A 27,025-nucleotide genomic window follows, 5' to 3' on the forward strand; every position below is an offset into this window, starting at 1 on the left:
TTCTGTGATAAGAAATCAACTGTTTATTGAAGACAACAGGTTCAAATTGATGAAACAAACAAGTCTTTAAGATTCCACCCATTGTTACAAACCATATTCAGGGTTTATCCAGCTCCACTGTAGGTTACAGAGGCAGGGCCAGGTCCCACTGATGCAGGCACTATTCAACAGTTAATTACATTAGCTAAACATAGGTAAAGGTCACCAAAATTCCTCATTTCATCAGGATGATTTTGGACTGAGCTGTATTTTCTCCCCCTAACCTGATGATTTTGTCAAAGATAAATCTGTCACTCTGTGGACCTAAAGCATTCATTTCACCACATATTTACAGTGCTAAGGTCAGTTCTGGCTCACTAAGCCAGAGGAAAATTTATCATTTCCATATCTAGAGTCACAGTGAAGTGTGTCATTATTGGCTCCATTTTTCTGATGTCTTCAGTCTTCTATAAGACTCCTTTCTATTTCTTTTTATCAGCTCTTTTTAAACTTGTGTTTCTCTTGGTCTGAGATGTTCTTCAGTCTGCCATTACTTCAACTGTCCTCCCACAGGATAGTTGTGGTGCTCATTCCTGAGCAGCTTTTCATCTCTCTGGCTCTCTTTAACTTGGGTTGTTGGTAATTTATAAATGTGATAGCTGCTTTTAACAGAACTGAACACTGGATGTAGCACAATGTGTGTTGGGGGACATCTACAGGCTGATTCCTGACACAGAAATTTAACAGAGAATCTTTTCCAGGCAAGTCAAGGACATCTCAAGCCCACCTAGGTTATCTTCCTTTTTTGTTTTAACTAATCATTCTTGAAAAGCTATACTCTCACTCCAAAAATTAAAGCAATAAATCCATGATTCCACAAGACATATATGCAATTACAAGAAACAGTTTATTGCCGTCACAATGGAAATTTCACAGCAGGAAAGCAACTGTTTGATCTCAGAGCACTAAATGATATGGTGTTACACTATAACTCTTATTTCTGAAGATTTTGGCAGAGCAAAAACAAAACCAAAAAAGTAGAGAATTAAATTCTCTCACCCCCAAAGCAATTTGTTACACATCACACTGATATCATAGCTGTGAGGTAAGCAATAGATTTTCACAATTATCTTGTTTTCATTAGCTTCCAAAAATCAAACTAGTGAGAAAAAAGGAAGGTCTGCCTGACATGAAAAGAAGATGGATAAATCTAGCTGCAAATTCAATTTCTCACACATAAAATTAATATCTTTCTTCTGGGTCTATGGAGATGTCATTAGGGCAGCAAAAATCGGATCTTCAAGGAAATACAGGCATCCATTTCCTAGTGAAGCCAGGGATATTAAGAAATAGAGTAGGCTTAATTAGCCTATAAGAAGATGCATTTGAAATGTATATAATACTCAACATTTGCATAAAAATATTTTGTGACAGAGTTACAGATGAGCTTGAAGGATTTCCACTTGGAAAAGTCCTGTGGCTTTCATATATGCTGTGTGGCAGAAATCACCTATCTACCAGGATACCTGGCTCACCTGCCACATAACTGCTGGAAGAAGTGTACAGCTGTCATTATGAAGTTTAACCATGATGTTTAGTTTACATATTCTCCAATCCCCAAACTGTCTGGTCACATTTTACTTCAGTCACCACCAGAGCTTCCTTTGTTGGGATAGGGGACAAAGCAATTTCTTATTTCAAAATTCTCAGCCATATCTTCCTAGTAGTTGAGTATATAATGAGCCTCGGTCCCAAAAAGCATGGGAGTAAATGAAGAAACATCCACAAAAATCATATTTTTGATCTGTGCCTCAGGGTTTGCCTGTTCAACTCAAATTCACACTTGACACTCAAGACTGTGTTTATAGAAGTGAAAGTTGCCTCGTAGTGAAATTTTCACTAAACTTGTTGGGATTTTAGGGGACAGAATAATCCAAACTTGATAGAAACCCAAAGACTTTTAATCAGAAGGCAAAAGTTTCATTCATAGCACCAAGGAGATCAGTCCTATTCTCTCCTCTGACATCTCATACCCAGACTTCTGCAGGAGCTCAGCTGCACAAGTGCCAAGCAACCAGCACAACAAAAGTCTGTGTGCTTTCAGCAGATATTTAGGGCTGTGCTCCTCATGCTTATGCAGCTGAGCTATTGGCAGCATCTTATGACACATTTTCCAGCAGAGAAAATCTTTTCCAGACCATTGATTTCTTTTTCTTTGCATGTGCCAATGCATTCAAGTGGCTCCACACAGGAGAAAGAGTTTCTCATATGAAGCTGAAGGATTGAAGGATCTGAGGTTTAGGCTGGGAGCCATTTGTGAAATACAGGAATCTACTTCCTGTGGCAATATTTCTTTAAATCACTGGCTAATGCCAAGGTCATTTCCCTTTCTCCCATCTCTGCTATGACTGAACTATGATGAAGAGTGACCAAAGGGATACCTAGTGGAAGAAGGGAGGGGAAGCATTGAGGAGAAGCCCTTGGTAGACTCTTGTGGTCTATTCAGACCTCTGCATCAGAGATCTTTTGAAACACAAATAATAAGGTATTCTCATTCAAGTCAATCCTAGAACTGAAAGAAAAATAAAAATTAATTTTCAATTGGTAGTTAAAGACTCAACTGGGTTAAGGTGGTGTATTTTGCACTTTTCCCTAAGCTCTTAGTAACACTTTTTTAAAAAGGCAAAGTGGTAGTGTTATCTGATATGAAGCTCATCACAGAGGTTTCCAGCTATAATTTAGTTGTTTATTAACTTTCTTCTTTTAATTATTCACTTTCCTTTCTGTAATAACTAGTTTTCAATTTTCTTTCCTAACATTTCTTGTTGAAATACAACCAATCTATGTGAAAAACATTAAAAACATTTTCCTTCCATCTGGAGCAAAAGGTAGGTTCAGTGTGTGTTGATATTCTTAGCTACTCAAAAAATGTAATTCACAGTCCCAGACCAACTTCAGAAAGTTGTTTCAGCAATGAAATTTTATCCATACATTTAAATGCATTCTTCCCTAACAGTAACCTAGGCTAGACAGATTACAAAACCATCATTAAAGTGTGGGTCATATTTTAATATAACAATACTTCCTATGTTAAAAATATTTATCTGTACCATATGCTCACATTCCAGACACATATATAATAAAGTTATTCCTCCCTCTCACGGTTTTCAGGCAGCACACAACTCTTCCGAAGGTACTGAAAAATTTCTAACTTGCAGGGGTAAATATCTCAATGTTAAATGACACCATATTCATTATTAATTTTCCTGAGAATCTAGAAAGTGACAGCTCTCTGCAGGCCATGTAGTGACACAAGAGAAGCAAAGCAGGAAGTGCCCCAATATGAGAAATGCGATGCCATTTCTGAGCACCTGAATCCCTGGCAATTGGTGACACTTTCAGAAGGACCATGCACAAGCTTGTAGATGTTTTTGCCTTTGCACTCAAAAATTATAATATTTTCAATGCAGATTTCTTCCTCTAAATCAGCTGACACGAGATTTAGGAAAGGACTTATCTTTATATGCCCGCAAATGCTTTGGTACCTTGAGGACATCATAAAACCTGACCCAATCTGCTGTGGTTCAGAAATTCAGAAAAGGGAATTATTATATATTACATTTCAATGTTTACATTTCAGCATCCATTAATTACAGTGTTCTCTAATAGCAGACATATTGCAGTTCTTGGAGGATAACTTGTCTTCTGAATACCACCATGCTAAACTAAATGGGAGACCAGGTCGCCAAAATGCTCTGGCAAATCATGATATGCAGCTGTAGAAAGGGCCAATGAAAAAACTCCTTGTAACAGAAGGATACAATTTCAGGGTCATTCAAGTGCTAGTCAAAATCAGCTCTGTTTCTGTTAGTTTTGTGTCTCACAGGAAAAGTATCTAACAGGCATCATCTCTTGGCATAGCTCTTTCTACCCCTGCAACAGGTGTGGAAACCCAGCACTGCACTATGGGAGAGAAGACATGACAATAGTCATGGGCAAAACTACCTTGTGTTTCCTCACAAAATACCCACTAAAGTAGTCACCATCAAAAGCTAAGCTCATAAATCTACATCTTCAGACTTAAAGTAAGTCTAAGGTACTAAGGTACTAGGATGTTATATTATGCCTTTATAAATTGATTCCCTGAGGATGATCTCTTCACAGGGATGAAAGCTATCAGATTTCTGGTTTTATTTCCAAGGGAAATATTTGCCTGTCAGGCCAAAGGTCTTAGGAGTGTCTCTTGTCCCCCATCTGCCTCATTCAACTGTTTATTGAAGACAACAGGTTGCAAATTGATGAAACAAACAAGTCTTTAAGATTCCACCCATTGTTACAAACCATATTCAAGGTTTATCCAGCTCCACTGTAGGTTACATTTCAATGTTTACATTTCAGCATCCATTAATTACAGTGTTATGATACAAAGAAGATACAAAAAAAAAACTTGAATGTCCATAAGATACCTTATTTTCCTGAGAAGAAGTTTTCAGGCACAGCACAACAACTTTTCAAAAGGTCTTTTTTGGTCAGCTTCTTTATTTTAATAAGGGATCTGTCGTAATGCCATCCCGTGCATGGTTGGCACGTGATAACATATGGCATACTGATAACATACTGATAACACTGATATATATCAGTGTTATCAGCAAACCCACAAAAGCCAAAGTTTCACTCTTGCATCAACAAGCACCCAGCACTCTCATGGTCTAGCAGCTCTGTGTGTTATCTCCAGTACTGCACAGACTGCTTTCCTGGCCATCCTAAGTGGGTGATATGAATTGTTGTCTACCCACATGACTTGTTATTACCCTATCATCTCCTACATCCTTTCACCAGATAGAGACCTCATTCCACATCTCCATCCCACAAAGTCTGTCTTTCTCAACTCCTGCTCTGTCTTCATTTGGCTAACAAAGGCAACCCCTGTGTCCCAAAAAACATGTTTTTTTACTCCACCTGTGTAGTCCTTGCCCTAGCAACCTTGAGGGAAATTCAGATTCTAGGACTAGGGGTGTTTCCAAAGCAGGCACTATGAACAGATTGAAGGTCACAGCAGGAAGTTATCTGCATTCAAGTGACCAGCACTAAATCACACCATCTGCAAAAGCTGCTTGCATGAATCTCTTCGTAGCGCAGGTCTTCTGAGTCTCATGACAAGCTAGACACAAAGGCTAGGACCTGATTGTGAAAAACTCCGGGAGAAAGTTGTTCTACACCTCACATAAAAAGCCACAGGCAGGGAGGGCCAGGATGAAAAGATGACTTTATGCAGAGAGATCACGCATAAAGGAATTCTTCAAGAAGGAACAGGGAGGGGCTGCAGCTATAGAGTGGTTCAAATCTGTTGAATTAAACTCAGTTGTAACAAGGAATGTACCCAGGCCTTGGGACTCAGTTGCCTTTTCTATTAAGCTATTAAAATGGTATCTGAATATGTTTCAGCTTACCAAACAACCTTTTCTCTCTCTTGTGCATATTTTTGGAGTCTGTTGCCATCAATAGGCTGCTGTCCTGCAAGTGACCACTTAGATGTGAGTGTGGCAGAGTACAATAATGATAGTGATCCTAATCCACTCCAGGATTCAGTGCCAGAAAATGGACACAGACAAATTTAGCCAGAATTGATGAGAAACCCATGGTCTGTAGCTTCAGCTCTAGCTAAAAGAGGCAAATCAGGAAAGCTATCAAGGGCAGAAAGCCCAGCTGAACAACAGGATATTCATCCTGATGCATCCAGCACTAAGCTGCCCTCGCTATCCTTCGAGGCTGAACAGCCTCAGTCACGACTCCCTCCCTTGGCTGAAGGCTCAGCAAACCTATTCCAAATGATCTCCTGAAAACAGTATTTCCTGTGCGCTGAAGATTTGCCCCAGAATGTTGTAATTCTATGCAGCACTACTACATTCACTTTTAAGGGATTCATGTATCAGCAGTGCACCACAGCGTGGGAACTCCACTTCGTGTGTCATTAATCCTGCCTGGGGATAGGAAAACAAAGTAGGTGACCTTTTGAAATCTTTCCTATCCCTTACTTCTACGATAAATATGGATTCAGGATGTAAACTTTCCATTTTATTTTCTTTCTTTATTTTTAAGTCATTCCCCAATTTCTATACTTTACCAAAAAGAAAGAAAATATTTAAGGAGATAATCCAAACCATGCTCATTTAATGCCTGAGAAAATAGATAGGTCTGCCAAGCTCTGAGACCAATCAAGGAAGCCAATTTTTAATTCTATGGATGTCCCATGAGAATACTTGGCTAATATTTATATCTCTGCTCCAATTTGGGTGACTGCCCAACCTCCTCAGCTGAACTCATCCACTAACCCAATGTCAAGAGAAAAGAGAGAGTTGTTTCTCTCTTGTGAAAGCTTCACCACAGGACATCCAGCCCAATTCCAAGTCCCAAGCAGTAGCCACCAAGAATAAAAGATGCATAAGTCCAGCTGCTCTTTTGGGTCATGAGACCCATCGGGGGTTTTGTTGTGCTGATGCTTGCTGAGAATTCCAGTGATGCTCAGATTATTTATTTATGCTTTCATATCTAAGTTCCGTGACATGATCACTGAATATATAGAAATATAGATACTTCCCCTTAAAGGTTGTGGTATTCTTCTTGGGTAGCATGATCAGGGTGCACTTTCTCAGACAGGATATGGGGTATCCGGTTGCTTCTAATGCTATGGCTTCAGTTGTGCAACTACCAGCATATGGGACACAAAATTCAATACAAGATTTTGACAGAAAATTTCTTTCTAGGTCCCTCATTCATCCAACCATCGTCTACCTGTCTGCACTGCAAAGATGCACTATGGATCAAAAGAAAACCTTTTGAACCTGCAGGAAAAAAAATCTAACTAAACTCAAATTATTTTCAGTGATCAGTGACACAAAATAGCTTATTGATATGAAGTTTAGAAAAAGGCATATGTAAAATCAAAACATCAGAGTGGCTATGGCAAATAAGCAACTCTTCCAAACACCACAAAGTCTAAAACCTGCAACTCTTCTCTACACTGTTTTTGACCAAAGTCAATTCAAAGAAGAGAAAGAAGATGTTCTTTATTTGAGAGTATTATTTTAGGCTTCTCATAACTATGTCTTTAAGAAAGTCCTTTTAGGAAGCAGAACTGAATGTGTTTGCTCCTGCTCACCTTTAAGCAATAGAATCCTGATTTTCCAAACTTCCTCATTAAAAGTTAAAGTTATTTTTAACACACTAAATTGTTTAAAGTCAAGTGCTCCTTTTAAAGTCACATGTTAACACAATGAAAAGAATTGTCAAAGGTCCATCATGAAATATGAAATAATATGCTTCATAAATCAAAGGCTCTTCAGGTAAATGAAAGGAAGTCCCATTTCTTTTTCCACCCACCAAAAAACCTACCATTGCAGAAACATGATTTTCATACCCTAACTGCTGACTTTTAAACATGAGGTTGACCACAAACTTTCCTGTTCTAAAGGATTATACTAAAAATGTAATAAATTCTAGAAGAAAGATTAGTTACATATCCAAGTTGGTGAAGAACTTTCTTTCAAACTGACTGAATCTTTCCCAATATGGACAACATACCTTAAACCACAGCATAACTGAAACTATAAACATGTGTTGTAAACACAGTCCACATCCACCATGGATTTGGTAAAAATTCCATATTTTATATTTCATTAATAAGTGAATGATGGACTCTCCATCTTTTACTTGAGAGGGAAATCTACTCATTTCTGGTAATTTCTTCTTTTTCAGCTCTGGATACAAGAATTTTGTCCACATCTGAGGGCCATTCCTGACAGCTTCACTCATTAAGGCTTAAGGAATTCTGTTTCAAACCTCAGAGCAAAATCTTTGTCACAAATCTGAAGTAGAACAGAGGAAAACCAATCTGTTTTTTCATCACATCTAAGAAAAACAAATCCTGTTACTCCCTTTTTGCTGGTTCCTTCTGTTCACAGTGTGAAGAGCTGTCTCTGCTAGACCAGATCATTTCTTGCATCACCTTCTGTTACACACCCCTACAAAAAAAAAATTGCATTTCAGGTGTGACTATGTTATTTCTCAGACTAAAGTCACACAAGCTGTTGTGATTAAATCATTCCAGTCTCCAGACTTTCCTTAGTGGTCATTCCTGCTATTCTACTGCCATTATGCCAGCAGGATATAACATTTGTTTGAATATTTTATGGACCAGATTGATAATGAATTGGCTTTTATAGCAGGCATAAGTTAAGGAGCAGGAAATTCAGGCAGGTACCAAACTAACAGCTGTGAGTGAAGGGGGGATGAAAATAATATAAATCAGATATTTTCTTTAGTTTACTTCTGCAAACAGGCTGTAAGTGCACTTGGCAAGTGGAAAAGCTGACCAGAAAAGTTAAAAAAAGGAGATATCCTGGTATAGAGGTCAGATTTACATTTTGTTCAACAGCAATTTTAGCAGCACAAATGAGGGGAAAGGGAACTGGGGACTGGAATGAGAGTTGTGACTGAGGATGGGAACAAGAAGGCAGGAGGAAAGGATTTCCTAAACCAGAGTCTCTGACTACTACAGAACCTCATTTTTTCCAATGTTTCCTACCTTGGTTTACCACCCCCAGTATCAGATATCTTGGAGTAACACAGGGCTTTGTACCTGGGCTCACAGCACACGATCATACAAACCTCAGCACCATCAAAGCTGCTTGCAGCCTGCTCATGGGGGCACAGCCCCACCAGCCTGCCTCCCACTGAGCACCCACTGCCTTCCTTTTGAGAAGGCAGGCCACTTTCCCAGCCAAACACCTCTACAGGCTCTTCAGAGACTGACTTTGACAATTCATGACTCAATCCTCAGAAGAGTTAATAATTTCATACAGACTTATCACCTTCTGTCACAGATTAGCTATTTTCTCACTTTAAAGATGTCTGTCTCTCCCCTGTCAGATCAGTTCCTGTGTCTATACAGCTCTCCTACACATGGTGAGAAATTTAGTGTTGTGAATGGAGCTCTGTGTCCTTGCTAAGCTGGGGGCTGACTGTGTTCCTGACAGTGTTTGCACAGCAGCCTGCTAGGAGGGAAGATGCCCTGGCTGACACTGGAAGTACACCCCAATTGCCAGAGTAGCTTGATCTGAAGAAAATATATCATTTTTCTGTAACAGTAGTATTCCAAAGCTATTGGAAGCTTTTTCAAAATTCACAAAAGGCAGGTGCATCTCACAGCACAGAAAAGTGTTTCTTGAAAGCCAGAGCAAATGGTGAAAAAATGCTGAAGGAAGCAAATCTGTTCATATCTGCTCCTCTGCATTGCCAAGGACTCTGGACTAACCTTGATTCGCATTGCCTCTACTCCCTATTTCTATTCCACATTATGGTCAATTATATGAGTAGGTAAGAGCCAAATAAAAGTGATATTTCTAGTTGCAAGTGCTGGATCTCCCTTACAAGAAGAAAGATATGTGTCCTCTCCCTCTCAGGTGGTCAGAGTGTACACTGGGAGAGACATAAGGGGCACTGGTGGTCATAGACTTGTTAGGATATGTAAGCCTATTGAAATCCATCTTAATCCACAAAACCAAGATAGCACTACAAAGTACTCTGCCTAAGAGGGAGCTGGCCTTCCTACCTCTTTAATCCACATAAGGCAGTGGTTTATAAGCTTTTAGGCATTAGTGCCAATGGTCATTATTTCAAAATGTCAAGAAGACTATTTAAAGTCTTAGTCCCTTTACCACTCTATCTCCCCTTGTTTTTCTTTTTCTTGCATTCTTGAGAAATTGAATGGGAATTTAAATCAGTTCACCTCCCCCTGTGATAGATTTTAGCTTCCCCAGAGCAATACATCAGTGTGCTGAGAACTGTCTGCTCAGCAGTTCAATACAGGTATAGGCTACATTCATTCTGTAATGAATTAATGGGGTGAAGTGCAAGCAGGAATGGAGGAAAAGATACAACCAGAGAGCAGGTTTTCAGAAAAAACATCAAAGTAATGCATTTAGTGCTGCTACTGTGGTAGCAACATTTGTTTTCTGAGTATTATTAAACTAGTTTATATGTCTCAGCTAAGACCTGGAAATAAGTCTTCTTTTAGCTATAAAAATGCAGAGTAAGCTTCAGAAGTGACTGTGTAATAAGCTGGCATCCAGCCCAGTGAAGGGAAAAGCTTTATTCAGGAAGGCATTCACGTACTCATTTATAAATCTAGACTTTGAAAACCCCCACTTTGTCATTTTATGTTGTGGTAAGGGTAAAATGCATTTTCTTTAAAGTGACTCATCATTCTGCTAAACCAATAGATGCTCTTCCAGGAAAACATTAGCAAGAGTAATCTGGTTGGTTTTCTGGATGAACAGAGTTCAAACACAAAAATACCATAGCCTCCACCCTAGTGTAAGAGTAGAGAGCCGTGGACTCTCTACCATTCTACTGGCTCTACCAGTTTATGTAAACAATCCCCATGGCCTCAAGCCCTAGGAAATTTCCTAAGCAGAAACTATCATTTCATCTGAATTTTTAAGAATCAAAGCTTCTAGAGTGCCCATGAGGACCTTACCTTCAAAACACTTTTCATTTTTTTGTAGTCCGTATATAGTCCGTGTTAATTAACAATGATTTCCAAAATTTCCTTACCATTATTAAAGATATTAATTAACCTAGAATTACCTTTTTGTCAAACAAGGTGCAGCCAGAAATGGAGATAAGTAAAAATTAAGATCATAAATAGGTAGGGAAACCTGAACAAAATGCACCACATTGCACTGCTTTACAGTCAAGTCTACTGACAGTAATGTAGAGCTGAGCTCTAAACTTAAAGCAGAATGAAATTATGTTCTCTTTATTCTGTTCATACCCCACTCTTCTGTAGATTCAGGTGATTTCTGAAGGAAAAGAGATATTATTGAACTGGCAGAAATGTACCCACAAAGCCCATACTGTGAAAAAAGGCTCAGCCATGGAGAAGAGATAGAAAAAGTGCAGTGAAAGAGTCTGTAACTCAGACAAATAATGTCCAAATTGTAAGAGAAGTGAAACATTATGTTGCTTTGCACGGAGCATGTTGAAAGCATTTCACAATTAATTAGAAGAACAAAAAAAAATCCATCTTCAGTTATGCCAATCAAACCATTCTGTGATTCTACAGTTCTATGATCTCAGTTCTCCATCAACCCAGAGCTGTTTGTACACCAGCTTCAAGTTTGGGAGGAAACATTTCTGCCAGCTACAGCCCCTGTTAAACCAGATAAATGTTCCACTTATGAGGTTTCTATCTTCACCATTATTGTTCTCAGAACACTGAAAGCTGGTGAACAATCTCCTGATTTTAAGGAAGGGCAAGAAGGAGGATCCCAGAAAATACAAGGCTGTTGATCTCACCTCAGTGCCTGGTAAAGTTATGGAGGAGGTATTGAAAAACACCTGGAAGGTGATGCAGTCATTGGTCACAACCAGCACAGCATCATGAGGAAAGTCCTGCTTATCAAACCTGATTTTCTTTTATGACAAGATAGCCACTTATTGATCAAGGGAAGCTAGTTGATGTAATCTTTTCAATTTCAGTACTATCTGTCATAAGATCGTTCCAGAAAAAATTTCCAGATTACAGCTGGATACACACATCATGTAATGGGTGAGCAACTGGCTCACAGGGTTTCAGTGAATGGGGTGACATTAGACTGGAGATCTGCCACTAGTGGGACTCTGCAGGACTCCATTCACAGCCCAGTTCTTTTCAACATCTTCATAAATGACTTGGACATAGGACTGGAAGGGATACTGAGCCAGTTTGCAGATGATACAACACTGGGAGGAGCTGTTGACTCCCTCAAAGAGATGGAGGCCCTGAAGAGAGACCCCAACAAATCAGAAGACTGGGAAATAACCAACCAGGGAATTTCAGCAAGGGACAGTTTTGGATTCTGCAGCTGGGATGGAGCATCCCTGGATGTAAGTACAGGCTGGGGAATGAGATACTGGAGAGTGCCATGGAAAGGGACAGGGGTTCTTGTTGATGGAAAGTTGAACACGAGCCAGCAGTGCCCTGGCAGCCAGGAGGGCCAAGCGTGTTCTGGGGGGCATCAGGCCCAGCATGGCCAGCTGGGCAAGGGAGAGGATTGTCCTGCTCTGCTCTGCTCTGGGGTGGCCTCACAGAAAGTTCTGGGGGCAGCTTTGGATACTACAACATAAGAAAGACATTAAACTACTAGAGAGCACACAAAAGAGAGCAACAAAGATGGTGAAAGGCCTTGAGGAGCAGCTCTATCAGGAGTGGCTGAGGTCACTTGGTTTGTTCAGCCTGGAAAGAGGAAACTGAGGAATTAGTTTATTGCAACATGGAGCTTCCTCCTGAGGTAAAAAGGAGAGGCAGACACTGATCTCTCTCTGGTGACCAGCAGCAGGAGCCAAGGGAATGGCCTGAAGTTGTGTCAGGGGAGGTTTAGGCTGCATTTTAGTAAAAGGTTCTTTCTCCAGCATGTGGCTGGGCACTGCAACAGGCTCCCCAGGGAAGTGATCAGAACACCAATCCTGACAGAGTTCAAAAAGTGTTTGGTCTCTTGGGCACCTGGTGAGAGTCTTGGAGATGGTGCTGTGCAGGCCCAGCAGCTGGACTCAATGATCTTTGTTGCACTTTTCCAACTCAGCTTATCAATCTGTGATTCTGTGTGTGTACTGAGCTCTGTACATGGTGGCAGTGCTGGTTAGACTCAAGAGGCTCGAGTGAGTAGATTTTATGCCAAGATATAAGCAATAAATTACAACAAAGAAACAAAGAATTATTTTTGCAGCCAGCAGTGTACATGCAATAATAACACTGTGTGTGATAATTAATGAAAGACTTTTCTGCAGCTGCTTAGAAGGATACTATAGATTCAGACTTGAAAGAGCTGATGGATGGCTGTTTGAATACATAAGGAAGAAATTATTTGTTTAATCGCTGAAGAGAATAAATTAGGATTTCATGTTATTTTGATTCCATGGGAAACATGGTTCACGGCATTTGTATTTTCGAAACTATTCTTTGAAAGGGCCAACACTGTAGCCTAAGAACAGAATGTTTTGATGCCAAACAAGGACATACATCCAAATCCCAGTTTTGGTAGGATTTAGATAATACAATCTGGGGTAGAAATGAATAATCCTGATTTAGGCCACAGAAATATTATGAGCTCACAAAGATAAGATTGATAGTTATGCTGAAAGTACGGCAAACCTTTCCAGGGATCTCCATGCAACATCAGCCTACACTGTGTGTATAAAGACATAAATAAAACAAATAGAAATGCAAAGAGGTTTCATCTTTCCATTTTATCTCAATGGCAACTTAGTTATTTGACATCACCTCTAACCTGGAACACTCAGTGCATACTTGTTCTTCCCTGTAAGGAAACACAGCAATTTTCCTCATTGTAGGAGAGCATATCAGGAACTAAATTGAAAGAGCACTTGGAATTGCTGAACCTCTACCAACTGAGATGGTTAAGAATATCATAAAAGTTCATGTTCTTTGAAAATAAAGCCTGCATGATTAAGTGGCCTTAGTACATACTGAAGATTTCATAGATTCCATCTTAAAGGTGTACTTGAAAGCAGAATATCAAACTCACCAAAGGCAAAGTTTCTCTTTTGATTGTTTATATAAGGCTTATTCTAAATAAATTTCTTATCAAAGTGCCTAAGGAATATTTGACATAGTGCAAGGTGCAGCACTGTGTGACTGTACTTATTTACTTATGCAGAACACAGAATCTCAAGAAGATAATTAAACTGGATTAATTATGAAAGATTTCTCTGCCCAACAAGGTAGCTCTTCAGTAAGTCTCTATTTGATATGGATACACAAATTAATCTTAGGGAAGTGAACTCCATCAGCTGTCATTCCACTATGATCAGGAACTTGGGTGACTTTTAAAAGTGATAAAATTGTCCTACTGAGGTACCTGCTCCTTTTCCCAGCAAAAAAATTAATCAAGTGTTTCCTAAAGCACATTCAGAACTTAGTTTTGGAAAAGAAAAAATTGCAAGGGAAGGATGAAAATTGCAATGTTATCACCACTCTGAAAGACTGGCCAAAAAATTACCACCCCATATATTGTCACTGTCCTAGCAACTGGATAGATATTTATTGATCCTTCTACATCATCTCAACCTTTATTTTAATAATTCCTACTTTAACTATTATATAGTAACTTTTATTCTGTCATGTTTTGGAAAGATTTTCTGTTTACATGTATTTCTGTTTAGTGGTTTCTGCAGCATAGCAAATTTTTCTTTTTTTTTTTTTTTTTCTTTTTTTTTATCCTATCATCTTTTCTCCAAGTAGCAGGTAATATGAAATCAAGACCACATTGAAATAATTGAAAACTTGCCACAGATAAACAAGTAAAAGGTCAGGATAGAGTTTATAACTGTAAATTGTTCCAGCCATCTAAACTTCTCTGATCCATAGAGGAAACTTCACAAAAAGATACATTTAGGTGAATCAATTTTCTTTATCTTTTTGAGACATGTGAAGTTATCTTGATTAGTTAAGTGAAGTGGTCTTGATTAGTTACTGGCCTATTAACTAAGACAGCCTGGCTACATCTGCTTCTAGAACTGAATTTAAATAGCTGGAACTTGATTACACATACTTCAAATTTGAAAGCATGGATGTTTCTGGTATGTGGTTAGGATTGCAACTGAAGTGTTCCTTGATTCATGCATATAAGCCTAAGCACAGGCAAGTAGGATAATGCACAGATGTAGCTCAGGTTTATGTTTGTCTGTGGGCTGAGAGCTCCTCTGTGGTTGCAAAAAACAGATCAGGATGAGGCAGTAAAGAAAATTTCTTGACACAGTCAATATTAATGTTCCAGCCTGAAATATTTCTTTAATGACCACACTCAGGGTAATACAGTCTTGATATTCAAATTAAGAAACTGAGACATGGGCTTTAGTCATATAACACTAAGGGAATGAGAACATGGAATCACGTTCTAGCAAGTTTTCTTAATATATTTATCAAATGATAGTAAAGAAGAGCTAAAGTCTATTATGCAAGCTTAAAAAAGCAGAAAACAGTACATACAAATACAGATCTCATTTCTCTCCCCTCACATTTGTGTCTTACTGTGTTCTCTCTTAGTCCAAAAACATTTGAAAAGCTGAATATATAAATAGAGGTGTCTATTAGAGGGGTTAATTCATATCAGTTCATTAGTGACAGGCTATGCCAAATCAAGCCTGTCTGTCTGTGCTGACTTTCTTAGCCATCTGATCTATCTGGACTTAGGTGAATGTGATAGTCTATTGCATGAGATATTAATAGATAAACCATGAAAAATAGAAGCAATAAAAGAATTATGAAAGCCTGAAAACAGCTGTGGGTAGTGTTGAAAGGTGAAGACTCCGTTTGAGAGAAGAAAAAGGAGCTGCAGCACAGCCCCATGAGGCTTGGTTTGGGGAGGTAATCATTAGGAGGAAATCATTACAGATTTTGTCACAAAAAAAAAGAGTGTTTGTAGGGCTTGCTGATGACACATAGTTGGAAAGCAGCACCAGAAGGAGACCAAAACAGCATACAAGATAGACTGGTGATCACTGGCAAGAGAGGGACATAAGGAACTAGAGTGTGGACAGGATAAAATTCCAGGTACCTGCCTATGTATAAAATGACTAGGAAGAATTTTAGAAATATAAATATATATTTTATAAATATAAATTGACACAGTCTCACAGTGTAAAATGAGAGGTAGTGAGACACTGTTAGGTAATCATAAAATGGCTAATGTTCTCAGATGTTATAATCTAAACAGGACATAAATGCAAAGGGCTTTTACCTGCACCAGAGTCTGTGTCGATACCATTTCATGAGGTATGGATGGGATGAGAGGAGACATCAGGAACAGCTGTGTCTGAAAGGAAGTGTGAATGCTTGAAAGCACTGAATAGAAAGAATAAATAGATTTTATCCAAGCTTGTGTAGAGCCTTTCCAAGGCACAGAGCCTGAGTCCTTTTCCAATGAACTGTTTTCTACCCAATGAACAGAGTTCTTTTCTAACAACTAATCACAGTAGATCATGTTTTATAACAAGAAGTAGATGAGGACTACTGTTCCCATTAATATGTGTAGGGTTTACTGAAGACAGTTATCTGCGTGTAGTGAAACAGTGCTGCATCTCAAGAGGATTACGGGAAAAGGCAGGGGTAGGAAGTCAGAGCTGGTAAGATCTTCTGCTTATCAGTTACTAGAAAAAATGGGCAAAAAATCCAAACTGTCACTGATGAAAGCAAGGCCAGACAAACTGTGCCAGTGGCTCCTCTGTGGTCTTTCTTAGTGATCTATGAAAGGACACTCAAAGGGCTGATTTTGAGTTGACATTAAATTCTAGCACATCCTTAGTTATTTGGTGTAAGGCCTCCAAAAATGGTCAGTTTTAACAAGAAGCAATGAAGTTTGGTGATGAAATAACTTTCTTGTCTGGGTTTCCTCCCTAATACCACTTTAAGAGCAGACAGTTTGAATTGTTTCCACAAGCCCAAGAATAAGGGATCATACTGTTTATTTAGTTGCATTAGCATGCAGTATCAACTTGACACAGACACAGTTAGATCAGGACTACGATCACTGTAGCTTTTGTGTTTAAACTCCAAGTTAAAAAACACACTGAGATTGTACAAGAGGTACAAGAGGTAGTTGATTTAGAAGTCAAACTTGTTAAGTTTGAATTTAACCAGTGATTGAATTAAAAATTCAATCTCTTAATCTCCTTAACAATAAACCCAGAAATAACCCTTGTCAACAGGGTTTCTCAAAATACATCATCTACCAGCTCATGTAGAGTTTCCATACAGTTGTCACCATACAGAAGTTGACCTGCTCTCCCAGGATCACCCTGGGTAGCCTGTCTACAGGAATCAGGTTTTCATGGTTTATCTGTTACTTTTCTCTAGCTCACAGCTCTCAAGGATATCCTGTTTCTGTTAGTTCTATTGCTAATAGGATGTTGCAGAAATCAGAAGAGGTCTTCCCTGTCTGGTTCTTAATGGAGACTTTACAGCAGTGCACACAACCAATACTGGTGAAGTCATTTAGAGGAAAGCAAGCTTGAAAGTACATCTAAACCTTTCAGTATCCTTTGGGTGTGTGACATGCAGATGTAGATGAGGAAAAATTCTTTCAGTCTGTCTCCTAGCTAGATGCTGCAGGGTTGTCACCTCACAATTCTGGGCTTTACTGAGGTCATAATAAAACTTGTGGGCCTACTCCCAAATACCAAAATGGATTTTCTCACAACAGTGCCTCAGCTGATTAGAAGGGTAAGATGTCTCAGTACCAAACATAATTACTTCTTTTTAAAGTTTACTTTTTGAAGGCCTTACACTAATAAATCAATCTTTCCAACATGAAAACCTGCTCTGGGTCCTGACTAAAGTGCTATTTTTGTTTGAAAAGCAAGTCCTCCATTTGGAAAGAAATACAGGTGTTGATGTATGCTCTCCCTTATTTTTAATCCAGATTTCTTCGTTAAGAATTCAGTGGTTTTGGTAATCTTACCTTTCTCTGTCTCTCCACTTACCATAATAAGACACTCCATTACTGTTCACCTCTACACTCCTGGGGAACTCTTTTCTTCTACCTAGGTCTTGCATACACTCGGTTTTACCTCAAGGTCCTCATGTTCTTGAGTTTGGTTACTGCTGGTAACTCTCAAAAGTAAGGAGTTTTTTATTCTTGCTGCTGCTGCCTTACTGTCTGGAAAAGACTCCAGCTCCATTTCCATAGGATGCAGTAGGAAGATCCTAGGCCAAACAAAAGGGCAATGCTTTCTCTTGCTCATCAATGGTAATCATGATGATCATCTCTCATCTGAGATCTGTATGGATCTCAGAAATTTTCAACAGCACATCTGGGATAGCTTCTACAGGTGTCATTCTATATTTGCTCACTGACAGACAGGGAATGCAGCCACAGAATCACAATTTGTGGTTACACAGTGCCAGCTGCCCATATAGTCTCCAGAAACAGCACATCCCACTTCCCTTGCCCAGGGCAATCAGAGGAAGAGCAGGTGAGGGTTTTGCATAGAGTATTGTCCATCTAGGCCTACTCATAATCTGCTGCTGTAGGTGCCATATTTAATCTTGGTTTAGGAGTTTGGAGAGACTTGGAAAACAGAAGCTGGAATACCACTGTTCTGCTTGTAGTATTGACAAATATATTGTGCTAAGCATCCACATCCAGCAACACAAAAAAAGCCCTGAACACAGATCCTATAGAAACATATCAAGAGGCTTGGAGAAAGATGCCTGTTGCCAGCTGATTCAACAACACCATGTAACACATCATAAATTTGGTTGTGGTTACTCTGTTTTGAATACAAAAGGTCACAAAGATATTTTCTGCTTACAGGGCTGCTGTTCCTGGCTGTAAGATGTCCTGCTCTGTGGCCAGCTGACTCTGCTGAGAAGAATTCACTGCTGAGGATCTCTGGTAGAGAATGGATGGGTCACTGCTCTCCCGCTGCCTTGGCATCCTCCCAGTGAATTTGCAGTACTGCTGAAGCCGGAAAAACAGCCCTCCTGGTTGAAGTGATTTATTTTTATTAGTTAAAAGTTAATATAAAGTATGGAAGTAAAATGAAACCATCTTTACTTAATAAGTTCCCAAAGGTATAATGAATTTTTAATTGTCTTAAAATTGTAGCCTCGTTTGGTGCAGTCTCAGTTCCCCACACAAGATGGCAGCTCTTCTTTCCTTCTGCTCAGCTTCTCAGTGAAAGCTGTCCCTTTCACACTGACACTGCAGGTGCTACTGCAACACAGTAATAAACAAAACCATCCCTGAGACTCTTATCATTATTCACTCCAAAAACAGCATCTCACATGGAACAGCAGGGCTTGTGAGGATCAGCACCGTTTCATTCAATACTCCATTTATCTCATTCCAGCAAGTAGCAGTAACTGGTTTGTATTTGTGCTGGTTTTGACTGAGATAAAGTTAATTTTCTTCACAGTAGCTGGGCTGCGATTTGGATTTGGGCATAACACAGAGATGTTTTTTTTACTGCTGAGCAGAGCTTACATAGAGCCTTTTCTGTTTTTGTCCTGCCATGCTGACAAAGTTGGGGGTGCATGGGACTGGGAGGAGAAACAGCTAGAACAGGTGACCCAAACTGACCAAAGGGATACTTCAGACCATGTGATATCATGTTCAGTATACAAAGTGGGGGCAAAAAGAAGGGAGGGATGTGGTGGGGTTTGTTTTCCTAAGTCACCATTACGTGTGATGGGGCCCTGCTCCCCTGGGCATGGCTGAACACCTGCCTGCCTGTGGGAAGAAGTGAATAAATTCCTTGTTTTGCTTTGCTTTTGTGAGCAACTTTTGCTTTCCCTATTAAACCATCTTTACCTCAGTTCAAGGGTTTTCTAATTGTTCTCCTTCTGATTCTCTCTCCAGACCCGGTTGGTAGGGGAATGAGTCAGTGGCTGTGTGATATATGGTTGCTTGCTGGGGTTAAATCAGCAGTACTGCGTGTTGCAGTTCTTGAGGTTTGAAACTGTAAACTAAAAGGGGAAAAAAAACCAAAACCACTTCTTTCAGTTCAGATGACAAGACATTCACTTGCAGAGAAGGACATGAAACCCTACGCTCAAATTTTCAGAATGTGTCTGCTACTATGCTGGCTGCACCATCATTTAGAGAAATGCAAATATTTCATATTATTTTTAGCCAACTAAATGAGTGTATTTCAGGCAAGGCAACAGAAAATTAGGTTTTTGTATAATTCTGGCTTGCTAGAAAATAAATACTAGATTATCCAGCCTGATATCTTTTTTACCCCAGTATTGCACTGAGTGTCCCTGTAGAGACAGAAACCCTGATGTGAAACTAAAAATTAATGTTTCATAATGTCCTCTCATAAAAGATGCTAAATTGCCAGCACTGGTGTTTCACTTTGGAACATACGATGAGTTAATTTACACTGTACAGCTTCTGCTCACTGAAACTCTTGTCTCCTTGAGTGGGTTGTGGGATGCCTCATCCTGTGGCAAGCCAGCCCCCTCAGTTGGTGTGAAGTGGATCTCTGCTCCATTGTCACCAGCTTGGCCTGTCCCATTTTCAGAAGAGCCTAGAAGAAATACTGAAGCAACTAAGGATCATATTTACAGTCCTCCCAGGTGCAGAGGAGAGATATTCTTATTATGGTCATGGAATAATGTGGGCTCAGCCCAATAAATATTTTTTATAAATATATAAATCTCCTCTAAAGTTCAGCTCAGAGCCTAGAAGGCAGCAGCAACGAGAAGAGGGCTGTCCCTCTTTTCCTCCCGGTCCCCCACATCCTGAGCCTCCTGCCAGTGGGAGGCCAGCAGGTGTCAGCAGGAGTCTGGGGACGGGACAGAAGCACACCGACCCCAGGAGCGCCAGAAGCTCCTCTCTGACAGGATAAAAAAAGGTCTTGTTTACTGAGTACTCAAAAAACCCAAACCAACCAAAAAAAAAAAAAACCCCAAAAAACCCCCAATCCACAACCAAACCTAAAAACAAAATAACACATAAAACCCCATGACTTTTTAAGCGGGTGATGATCTCAAAGGAGCTCCCGGTCCCTTCCCTCCGGCTGACTCCCGCCGGCCGTGGAGCAGCGGCTGCCGGAGCTGGAACCGCAGCCAGAACCGGAGCCGGAGCCAGAACCGGAGCCGAGCTCTCGCACACAGCTCTCGCACGGCCGCAGCACGGCCAGTCCCGCAGCACGGCCAGTCCCGCAGCACGGCCAGTCCCGCAGCACGGCCTGGCCCGCAGCACGGCCTGGCCCGCAGCACGGCCAGTTCCGCAGCACGGCCAGTCCCGCAGCACGGCCTGGCCCGCAGCACGGCCAGTCCCGCAGCACGGCCTGGCCCGCAGCACGGCCAGTTCCGCAGCACGGCCTGGCCCCGGCCGCAGCACGGCCAGTTCCGCAGCACGGCCAGTCCCGCAGCACGGCCTGGCCCGCAGCACGGCCAGTTCCGCAGCACGGCCAGTCCCGCAGCACGGCCAGTCCCGCAGCACGGCCTGGCCCGCAGCACGGCCTGGCCCGCAGCACGGCCTGGCCCGCAGCACGGCCAGTCCCGCAGCACGGCCAGTTCCGCAGCACGGCCTGGCCCGCAGCACGGCCTGGCCCGCAGCACGGCCTGGCCCGCAGCACGGCTCGCTGCTGGGGAACTCACCGGGAGCCTTCAGGCCCTGGCAGAGGGGTGCTGCGGGCCTGGGCTCCCCTGGGGCTGGCACCTGCCGCCAGAGCCTGTCCCACGGCCCGGGTGCGGCGGAGGAAGGGCAGAGGGACGCGCCGGCTGCGGCTCTCCTCTTTATCTCCCAGGCAATGCGCCCCGTGTACCTCATGGCAAATGTGATCTAATTAATTGGAAGTTACTTACTTCTCAATTAAGGTGCAAATTAATTTGGTTTTCGTCTCTTGAAGAGTGCCTGGTATCTGAAAAGCACAGGAAGATAGTTACCATAGAGAATTTACCATGGTAACTTGTCCTTTGACAGCTTGATTGTATATCAAAGTCTTCATTTAAATATCTGTCTTCCTCAAAAAGCCCTGAGAAGTATGGCTAGAGAGACTTAGCACTTACCACACTTGAGGATTAATTGTCCATCATCAGGCCTCTGCATGGGTGCTACACTGCTGCCCTTGTTCCTAAAAACATCTAATGGATCGCTTTTGCTCCAAACAAGAGAAAGATCTCATGGGGTCCTCAGCACTGTGGAGCAGTGTTTCTCTCCACCAGCAACTGCAGTGTATTATCAGGGTATCAGACAGGTGAAAATTGCTTGTATTTGTATGAAGACAATGTTTCTTCCAAATTAAGCGAGTCAGGCCCTTTGACAGGATCAGGGTTGGAAGACAGAACCTGGGTTGGAAGGGACATTAAAGATCATCTAGTTCCAACTCCCTGCTGTAGGCAGGGAATGTTCCACTAGACCAGGTTTCTCAGAGCCCCATCCGGCCTGGTCTTGAACACCTCCAGGGATAGAGATTCCACAACTTCTCTGGATGAAGGGTGTCAGTGTATCACCACCTTTATAGTAAAAAGTTTCTTCACAATATCCAATATAAATCTATCCTATTTCAGTTTAAGGGCATTTCCACTTCACCTATCACTAAACGTCCCTGCAAAAAGTCCCTCTCTGGCTTTCCTGTAACCCTCTTTGGGCACTGGAAGGTGCTCTGAGGTCTCCCCAGAGCCTTCTCCTTCTGAAAAACCCTAGCTCTCCCAGCCTGTCTTCACAGGAGAGGGGTTCCAGCCTTTGGATCATCTTCATGACCCTCCTCTGGACTAGCTTCCACAGGTCAATGTTCTGTTAGTGCAAGGGAGCACATTTGGACACAATACTCCAGATGGGGTTTAACAAGGGCAGAGCAGAAGGAATCACCTCCCTTGATTTCCTGGTTATGCCTCTTAGGATACACCCTGGGATACTATCCTTACTGAGTTTTTATTTGCTTTCTTTTTTTTTTTTTTTTTTCTTCTATAGAGAAGTTTGGCAATGCATCAGTATAGCCACTTTAAACAAAAATGGCAAATTTACTATTAAGTTGGAGCTCCAGCATTTGAAATATGTTACTTTATGAACTTATATAGAGCTAATGTTACATCTTGAAAAGATATGAGAAAAAACAAAACAAAACAAAGAAACCATTTTGGTAACAAAGTCTTGGGTTGCAAATATAAATAAAAACGTTGGGGGTTTTAAAAATATTTTGATCTGTCATTCTCAGATATATTTTCTGGTTTGGGAGAGGGTAGTATAATAAGATCTTCCATCAGCTTTTCAAGAAGTGTGAGAAGGACTAGAGTACAAGTTGTGTCACATCACTTTTGTTCAGATTTTCCAGGGTGTTGGTGAGTCAGTCAGGGTTTGTGTGCATCCTGTAATCAGGACAGCGAAAGCTGTACCACAGCTTGTATCAATGCAGTAGGAAAGTGGTGCCTTACACCAACACATAAGTTATTGACAGTCTGTGCATGCATATTTTTTGCCCTCATTCCCACTTTTACAGAACCATTTCTCATTACTTAATACTAAAAATCTAATACCTATAGAATTTAATGGCTCCACTCACTGATTGAAGTTCTGAGTGCATAATGATTTTCATTGACAGAAAATGCCTTGATGAAAAATAATTGTTTGTGGAGGTAACATAAATGACATAAAGTACAAGAAGATTCTTGAGCAAACAGTGCATGTTTTTATTTAAAATTATGTCTTAGGGTGTGTTAAGACCCTTTTCCTAAGGCAGATATATGAAGTGAAAGGTAAAACTGATTTAAAACTCCTTTTTAATGTTAGAGGAGTTGAAAGATCTATAGATAGCAACATTACAAACTGGAAACAACCTGCTACTTCTGGACAACATTGTGCAGCCAGAATGGCAATGTGCAGGTGCCTGGCCACAAACTGAAAATACCCACTGACCTCAGGGGGAGTTGCACATTCCAGAAGAGTCTTGGGAACAACCCTGAGACATCACACAGGCTGCAGCCAGCTTCAGCAGCAGTTTAGCATGCCCACCCCAACAGAGCCCTCCTGCATCCACTGCATTTGAGTTTCCCTGAAAGGTAAGACATTGTGGCTTGTCACCACTCTGGGCAGACAGAAGCTGTGTGCTCACACACAGCAGAGAATGAAGGAGAGGGCTCAGGGCTACCCACACAATGCCCTTCTCTGCACACACCAGTAGCCCAGCACCAGCAGAGGCTCATGCTTGCCCACATTCCCTTCCAATGAGCAGCAGAAGTGAAAAACTATATACAGCTGCAACTTCACCTGGGAAAGGTGGTAGCCCAAATGCAGGTCTAAATTCCAGGAGAGAAAAATGCCCTTCTCCTGCCTGCAAACCCCTACTACCAGTGTTCCTTCCCTGGCAAATTTCACCTTGCTGCACAACAGTGCCTGCTCTACAAAGAGAGGAAGCAGCTTCAAGACTTAGTTGAAGATGTCTAAAACATTTTTTGCTCTCTCTGCTTGTAAACAGCTGGGTCAGGTTTCCTGGGACTTCCCAAGTAAAGCACCTAAAGAAAACATCGTGTTGAAAAGCAGAAGTTACAATACTGGAATTTACCATTGGAAATGCTGAGTAATTGTACAAAAATGTGCCAGCAATACTCCCTTAAAAAGTATGTGATCATCTTTGATTCAAGTTCACAGAATACTTCAAAAATAATTGGTCCTTGATTTGTTTGGCAAGCCAGGTTCAAAATTCAGTTTCCCTGACAACATCTGAAGATCTTAAACTGCAATGCATTTAGCAAAGAAAATAAAGGGGAATGGAAAATTATTCCCAAAAGTTACTTAAAAGGATATGCAGAGAGAAGGGAAAACAAGAATGGGCAAACAGTCACACATCAATAACCCCTCAAAGATCAAATATTTCATCTCTCTAACTTTTGCAGGAAATAAAAGACTGAAGCTGGTAGTTGTTGCTGTTGCTTTTATCATCTAGTTGATTTGATTGCTGCAGTTAGCAATATGTGTCAAAATCTATTTTGGCTGCTTCTAAGAGACAAAACAGGCAGAAGACTGCACACTGTTCTCCCTAAGCATGGCTGGCCAAGACAGCCTTGCACAAGCTGGACTAAGCAGCCACCTGCAGAAGTGACCACTGGCACCCCTTGATGGAAGAAAACACCTTTGTCTATGAGCAGGGATGATGGGCCATCTGTGAGACACCAAAGCTAATGACCAGAGAGCACAGTGAGGGTCCTTAGGGTCCCACCCTGTGGCTCAGCACAGCCTCCTGCACAACACCACCCTTGCACTGCACAGAGCCTGTGTGTGACAGAGCAAGGAAAGCAGGTGGTGCCCAGCCTGCAGCACCAGCTCTGGAACCCCACCGATGGCTCCCTGCAACCACAGAGCTTCTGAAAGGCAACATCCCAATGAAGCCACTGCTGAGCCCACCAGAGTCTGATGAAAAGCTTGGCAGCACTATTTGCACAGAGTGGCACTGTTTGCAGTGGGGCGTTTCTGAGGTTTTAATTTCTATTAAATACAAACCGCAAATGTATTATCCTCCCCTTTACCTGGGTTCTGATCAGCAGACTGGCATAGCTTGCTAGCTGAAATGTTTCTGGGGATTCACAGAGCTGATTAAGAGCTTTCAGAAATGCTTCTATACTTCTCAAAAGTGAAGGAACTCAGAAGAAAATGAGCAGACCCCTCTTCTACCTCCTGTTCAAATGATAGGAGCAAGTTCTTTATTCACAGGATCACATTCTTTATATTGAATAAACCATTAGACCTTCTGGCCTATTGGACCCACACCAAGAGAATACTATAACAGAACAGTGGTACTATCCCTACATATTCTCCATGCACCAATAATGACTACCTGGAAAGACAACACTGGGAGAATGTGACTTGTTTAAGAATCAGACAGCTGTGGCATCCAAAATGATTTGTGTCTGTGTGCTTCAGTGTTCAACTCCGCTAACTGAAAAAAACAAACAAAAGCCTGAAATTGCAATGAAGTACCAGGTATTTATTGAGCCATTTATTGTGTTTCCAGCCTGTTTGTCTCTAGATTGATTTAAGAGCTCCTTTCCACCTTTTGTAAATTAAACTTGTTTTCTAGCCTCATTTCACATTAAGAGTTATTTTAGAGTGATCTGGCACATTTGCTGCCCCTTTCCTAAGGGAACTGAGGAAAGCTGAGGAGAGCTGTTACTTAATGTGAACTATATTACACCATCCCCCTCGGCCACAGGAGCCTCTCCATGTCCATAGGGAGTCCTCCAGCAGGCTGGTTGGGGGCTGACAACATCAATTGTCATATTTCAGGAGAAATATCCCCTCTGTAACTGCTAGCCACAGCCAGATGATCAAATTCAGGAAAGCATAATAAAAACTGCCATAGCAAAGGAACAAGTGGCTTTGTGACCAGTGATGTTGGATGGGGCAGCTAGTACCTCCTATGCAATAGTGTATGGCTGTGACACTTTCCTGTCATGCTCCTTTTGATAATGGTTAGCAGGAGCCAGTAGGAAGAGATGAGTGCTGCACAAGGTCCAAGATTCTCATTGATCACAGTGAGAAGCGTCTGCTGGGGTCAGAAGCACAGAAAACGGGCCCTTATCTGTGGTGCCTGGCTCTGACACTCAAGACAGCACTGAGTTTAGCATAACACCATGGAGACAGCTTTTAAAGTTAAGTAGAGAAACTGGGAATGTGAGTGTGTAGGTTAGATAGAGTTTTCTTAAGTCACTGGGTGAGAAAGTTAGAGTTTAGGGTTTAAGCTATATTAGAGAATAAGAGACAATACGGAGGATTTAGGGCATTGTCCCTTTCTCCTTCTTCTTCCTTCTTTATCTTCTAAAGGTTTTTTGGGTAATAATGAGTGATTGGACAAAGAAATCCACAGTGCAGCACACAGATGTTGGGTCATTGGATCGCTAAGAAAAATAACTTACTTGGCATTTGATTATTGACAAATAGACATATAAAAGATCTTGGAGAGATTCTTCATTAGCCATCTTGCACCTTTTTATCTTAGTGTATGTAGCTCCTTGTACTCTGTGTATATGTAATATAGATAAGGAAAGAATAAACAGCTAAGCCTGAACATGAGAAAACAGCCTCTCTCTCGCCAATCTTGGTCCTGGGGAAAAGAACCCAACCACCAGTGTCACCATGACACCTTCTTTCAAGAAAAGTTCCTGTTCCTGTACATGCCCTTCTTCTGTGCAAATTAGAGGAAGGAGAGTAAATCTGATCACTTCAAAGAAAAATCAGTCTTAGCTGTGGGAGGGAAATGAGGTTTTGGGAAAAAAATCCTTAAATAAAAAGAGCAGTTCTAAGAATCAGTCTGTGGCTAAGAAGCTATTCAGGTAACAGCAGCTAGGATTTGAACTTGCTGTTGATGTGAAATTCCCTCAGTCATCAATGTAGTCTCAGTATGATTTCAAGATGTTAGGACTAGAAAGGCTGCAGCTGATGTTCCCTGTGCTGAGTTATGTGCTGCTGACACAGAGGAGCAGACTGTTCCAGCCACTGACAGAGGGAGAGCAGCAACAAATTATCATCAAGGTATCACG

The 27,025-nt window shown here is 41.2% G+C and overlaps 1 protein-coding gene across 23 annotated transcripts; it reads right to left on the bottom strand.

The window, feature by feature from the left end:
* LOC111924338 (uncharacterized) lies at nt 1-26,557 on the bottom strand. 23 transcript variants are annotated; one of them, XM_086880605.1, is made up of 7 exons: nt 20,516-26,557; nt 19,946-20,073; nt 19,353-19,507; nt 17,521-18,755; nt 15,780-15,854; nt 7,496-8,000; nt 868-2,551 (listed from the first exon to the last, which is right to left on the bottom strand). In XM_086880605.1, the coding sequence occupies exons 1-3, from the start codon at nt 21,321-21,323 to the stop codon at nt 19,463-19,465; spliced, it is 981 nt and encodes a 326-aa protein (XP_086736731.1). In that variant the 5' UTR covers nt 21,324-26,557; the 3' UTR covers nt 868-2,551; nt 7,496-8,000; nt 15,780-15,854; nt 17,521-18,755; nt 19,353-19,462. The 23 variants fall into 23 exon arrangements, with proteins under 23 accessions (XP_086736633.1, XP_086736620.1, XP_086736563.1 ...); XM_086880480.1 differs by having other exon boundaries at nt 17,521-17,743; nt 18,352-18,755; nt 19,946-26,557; XM_086880443.1 differs by having other exon boundaries at nt 17,521-17,743; nt 18,352-18,755; nt 19,926-26,557.
* Between the last annotated feature and the right edge of the window lie 468 nt (nt 26,558-27,025).

The sequence above is a fragment of the Cyanistes caeruleus genome, chromosome 1 (genome assembly GCF_971803275.1).
Source record: "Cyanistes caeruleus chromosome 1, bCyaCae1.hap1.1, whole genome shotgun sequence".
NCBI lineage: Eukaryota > Metazoa > Chordata > Aves > Passeriformes > Paridae > Cyanistes > Cyanistes caeruleus.

Excerpts from the sequence above, each read along its gene's own strand:
- LOC111924338 (XM_086880507.1), bottom strand. The coding sequence starts at position 21,323 with ATGAGGTACACGGGGCGCATTGCCTGGGAGATAAAGAGGAGAGCCGCA.